The following is a 5011-nucleotide window of genomic DNA, read 5'->3' as shown; positions in this document are numbered from 1 at the left end:
CCGGAGGGTCACTGGTTCAAGTCCCTGAATGGACCAAAAAAAAGTACGGAGTGTGGACTGGTGGCTGGAGAGATGCCACTTCACCTCCTGGGCACTGCCAGGTGCTCTTGAGCAAGGCACCGTACCCCCCCAACCGCTCAGGGCGCTGGTTCGGCTGGCAGCCCACTCACTCTGACATCTTTCCATTAGTGCATGTACAGGACCTGAGCGTGTGCGCGTGTGTGTAGTTCAGGACTGTGTGTGATAACTAACAAAAAGTGTGGACACAGAGTGTGAATTGTAATTTCCCCATTGGGGATCAATAAAAAGATTAAATTAAAAATTAATTAAATTAAGCTAAACAAAATGCCTTGATACATTTTTGACTCGTACAAGATGCAAATGATTTTACAATGAAAAGTCAATATCTATATTATTATTATTATTTATATTTTAACAGGTGTATACTATTATCCCTGTATGGATGTGATATGATTTCTATCTTTGTTGTCGGTCTAGCTCAGGGTAAACTCTTTGTAAAACATGAAGAAACACAATGAACGTCACAGAACTTTCTTTTAAGATCCAGTTTGACAGTCATTTATAACGGAAAAAGAACATAAATAAACTACTTTAATGTAGATTTTCTTTAGGGCTTTATTACGTGGTGTCGGATTGATGCATAAACTCCGGTACTTCCCGATACCAGCGTTTTAGGCCGTGTTGGAGGCGATACCAATACTGGTATTGGAAATCCTCTACTACACATGACAGGCAGCAAAACCACCCTGCGGCGGCCATTCCATTGATTTCCTATGGGGAGAGCAGTGCCCAACTATGCGCTGCGTTAGCCCTGGCGTCGCGCAACACTCAGATTTGCCGCTTTGCGGTACGCTCAAAGTTTAAATTATTTCAACTTTGACCTAGTTGCCGCTGATCTTTCGAAAACGCAACCAGTGATATAACAGGTGTTGTTACCTAGCAACGGGAAATAGCTTCCTTGCCACTCTTAATGATGAATACCTGCAGTGCTCTCTGCGCATTGCTGTTGTCGCCCTCCCTAGCGTTGTGCAGAGAGCAAATAGCTTATCACGTGTAGGTGGATTAAGGAGGCAACCTTTTTAATATAAGCTGCTAATCAGTGTGTCATTTCAGCATTAAGCATGCCATCACCTACCAAGCAAGCACAGGGAGTGTTATTTGTTTCCCTTTGCGCCAGATTCTGTGAAGAAGGAAAGAAGTACTAGCCAATCAGAAGCAGAGTAGGGTGGGTCTTGGCGGAATGCGGATAGGGAAAAAGTCAAACTGCCGTAAATAAAAGGCTATGCTCCATGCCAATGGCTGTAAAAGAAGTTATTAGACATGTGGATTGGAACATGGCTGGGCCATACATAAATATATCGATATAGTGATATGAGACCAGATATTGTCTTTGATTTTGGATATTGTAATATCATGATATGACATAAGTGTAGTCTTTTCCTGGTTTTAAAGGTTGCATTACAGTAGAGTGATGTCATTATCTGAACTTACCAAACTGTTCTAGCTGTTCTTTTATTTGCTTCCCCCCCCACACTCAGTCATTATATTCACATTACTGATGATTATTTATCTCAAATCTAAGTGTGAAGATATTTTGGCAAAGCATCAGTTGTCAACACTACAATATCGCCGCAATATCAATTTTGAGGTATTTGGTCAAGAATATCGTGATATCTGATTTTCTCCCTATCGCTCAGCCCTACGTCCAGTAAACAATGTTGGGTAGTAATGGATTACATGTAATCGGGACAACGCAATCCGATTACAAAACATTAGAAACTATAGCCTAATCAACCCAGATTACATTTTAAATATTAGGTAATAATTAGTTTATAGTTACATTGCCAAGGATAACTTGATCACATTGAATCAAGTGTGTATATAGTGTTTGTTTTTGTTGTTGTACACATTGTGATCAATGTATAATCCAAAGCAAAGTTCCTCGTATGTGTCCTCATACCTGGCAAATAAAGTTGATTCTGACTACTTCTTTAAAATAAGGACATTTTAAATTCATGAAATTTGATTCCATGATACCAATTCTGAACATGTTCTACTACTGTAGGCTATGAAAAACAGAAGCTACAAACATTTCGACAACAAAAACGTCTTCCCACCGGTTGTAAAACACTGTGCACCTGCAGATTGTGTCAGTACTGTTTTGGAAGGGTTGATTTGACAAACTGTAAATGCTGAATATGCTAAATCCATTTTATTTGCATTGAAAATGTAAATAACCACTAACATTTAACACTCAAATGTTAGTGTGAAGTGCAATATTTTCAATGTTTGATTTTGAAGTAATCTATAAATCATCCGGAAGTATTCAGATTAGATAAACCTATACTAAACTTGAAAGATTACCTTGTAATTTGTATTCAGTAATTTCAAAGTAATCTGACCCAACAACCCGCCAATTAACAATTAATTAATTTAGACTCGGTTACGGATAACCAGTAGCGTTATGTTAGAAATTGTTGCAGTTTTACCGGATATAAATCCCGTGACATCACTAATGTCAAGGTTTTAAAAACATGCCAAATAATCACAGAAAACAGTTCCACTGTGGGTGATAACTTTTAACTGAGTGATGTAACATGCATTGACTCAGCAAATTGCAGACAGGCAGTCAAAACAGGTAGCTATCTCAATCCATGCTGGCTAGTTATCTGCTAGCTAGCTAGCTAGCTAGCTACTGGGCAGCAGAGGACAACCGTGCTTTTCTCTTTTTCTGATACTAAATGTCAGCTCGTGTGTGCCCACCACGCTCATAACGCAAACACAATCTGGACGCATCTACCACCTCAAAAAACAACGTGCCCAATGCCTTTAAGGGACCATCTTGAAGAGTTTGTAACGTTACTTAGCTAAAATCTGAGGACACTGGCTGCGTCTCTTACCGTGAGGACATGTACCTCCTCTGCTGAACGCCGCCGGGCAGTCCGCAGGCTCGGCACTCTACCCGCGGCCTGGACACCTCAAACCCGCTGCTGCTGCTGCTGCTGTCTATGACACACAGTACTCTAAGTGTGTGTTTCTTGTTGTATTTACTGACAGTGCTCAGCAAGCCTCGGCGTAACGCAGAGGCCGCCATCTTTCCAGCTATGACACGCTCACTTCACATAACAGGCACTCTCTGCTGCCTAAGCATGCACTAGCAGGGCACTGATGCCGCGTTCAGGGAACAACGAAAGAGTCGTATTTACGATAAATGTATGGTTAAAATAAACTTGCGAGAAGTAATTGAAGTAAATATGGGAAAGACGACGCAGTTTTTTTTAATGACATAGGCCTACTTGACTCAATGCTACTTCATAATACAACCCCCTATGCAATATTCATTCTGTGTGCAATGGTCCCTGTTTCATAAATAGGCCTTGAATGTATAGGCTAGGCCTATACATTTATTAATGCTATGTTATGTTTTTAATTCTATTGTTATGTCTATATAGTTACTGTTTTCTTCCATTGTCTCTTATATTAGTTATTTACTGATTTTATTATATTTTAATATGTCCCTTACAATTTCTACTTACTGTTTTTCTTTAATGGAGCCGCCCGGTATAACCTTACATGTTTGTACTTGTAGCCTATAACCGGTGTGACGATAAACAACTTGAATTATATAGACAGCGCCAGATAAATGTGAGACTTGTGGGATAGTACCCAGCTAACAATTTTTGGTTCCCAGAACCAAAAATAGGCTCTAGTATCTCAGTCTGTAGGGAGTTGGGTTGTCAGTTCACCTCCTGGGCACTGCCATGGTGCCCTTGAGCAAGTTACTGAAACCCCTAACTGTTCTGGCCGCTCAAACATGGGACGCCCCCTCACTTGGACATCTCTTCATTAGTGCATCTATAGGTCCTAAGCATGTGTGTGTATTTTCCGGCCTGAGTGTAATGTGTGTAAACTGTACCAACAGAGTGAAAATGTAAATCATGTTGCTCAAACAAGTCCAGCTGATCCAGAATGATGTAGCGCGTGTACTGACGAGAACTTAAAAGAGAGCATGTTTCTTAGCGTCTCTGCTTTGGCTTCCTGAAAAATCTGGGATTCAATTTAAAATCCTTCTCCTGACCAACAAACCTCTTGATGATCACCATCATATCTTGAAGAGCTTAAAGTACCCCATTGCCCCACTTAAGCACTGCGCTCCCAGAATGCAGAGTGGTTCTCAGAGTTTCCCAAGTGGGATTGGGAGCCAGAGCCTTCAGCTATCAGGCTCCTCTCCTATGGAACTATCTCCGAGTTTGGGTTCAGGAGGCAGACACCATCTTCACATTTAAGGGTAAGCTTAAAAATCTCCTCTTTGATAAAGCTTGTAGTTAGGGAATGCAGAGTAGCAGAAAACGCCTAGATTGGCGGGGGAGGGTTTGTAGCTACAGACATGATGCCCCTCCTCATCTCTGCTTCTCTTCATAGTTGTCATATTCATACCAACCTTTTGTAGGTTGGCTCAGGTTTGCCTTGGTCCAGCTATTAGTAATGCTGCTAAAGTTTTAGACTGCCGGGGTACTTCCTACAACAAACTGAGCTCCTCTCTCTTTCCATCTGTGTGCATCAATGTCCCAGTAATTTTACTAATTTAGCTCCGGGGAGCTTCTTTCCTCGCTTCCGCCTCACAGATTTCTTTGGATTAGGGTGGCACCTAAATCTTGGTTGTAGCTGCTACCATGGTCCTGCCTGACGCCCTGCACTGCTACTAGTTCTCGTCATAGTTCTATTATTCTATACTGTTCATCATACCAACTGCTATAATTAGTATGAACCATATTTCTGTATCTGTCTCTGTGTCCCAACCAGCAGCAGCAGATGGCCGCCCACCGAGAGCCTACTTCTGTCTGAGGTTTCTGCCTGTTTAAAGGAAGTTTTCCTCGCCACTGTCGCACAGACACACGCCGTTGTTGCAGAATTGTTAGGTGTTTTTAAATGATAGAGTGTGGTTTAGACCTACTGTAAAGTGTCCTGGGATAACTCCTGTTATGATTTG

At 41.4% G+C, this 5011-nt stretch overlaps 1 protein-coding gene across 2 annotated transcripts in view; it reads right to left on the bottom strand.

The window, feature by feature from the left end:
• poldip2 (polymerase (DNA-directed), delta interacting protein 2) overlaps positions 1 to 3178 on the bottom strand; it is a 14677-nt gene extending 11499 nt beyond the window's left edge. For both annotated transcript variants that reach the window (XM_032507028.1, XM_032507030.1), the window contains exon 1: positions 2922 to 3178. In XM_032507028.1, the coding sequence (XP_032362919.1) occupies positions 2922 to 3115 (194 nt within the window). In that variant the 5' untranslated portion in view covers positions 3116 to 3178. The remainder of the gene's footprint in view (positions 1 to 2921) is intronic.
• Between the last annotated feature and the right edge of the window lie 1833 nt (positions 3179 to 5011).

This window comes from Etheostoma spectabile, chromosome 3, assembly GCF_008692095.1.
Source record: "Etheostoma spectabile isolate EspeVRDwgs_2016 chromosome 3, UIUC_Espe_1.0, whole genome shotgun sequence".
Taxonomy (NCBI): domain Eukaryota; kingdom Metazoa; phylum Chordata; class Actinopteri; order Perciformes; family Percidae; genus Etheostoma; species Etheostoma spectabile.
This window is presented reverse-complemented; position numbering and strand designations above follow the sequence as displayed.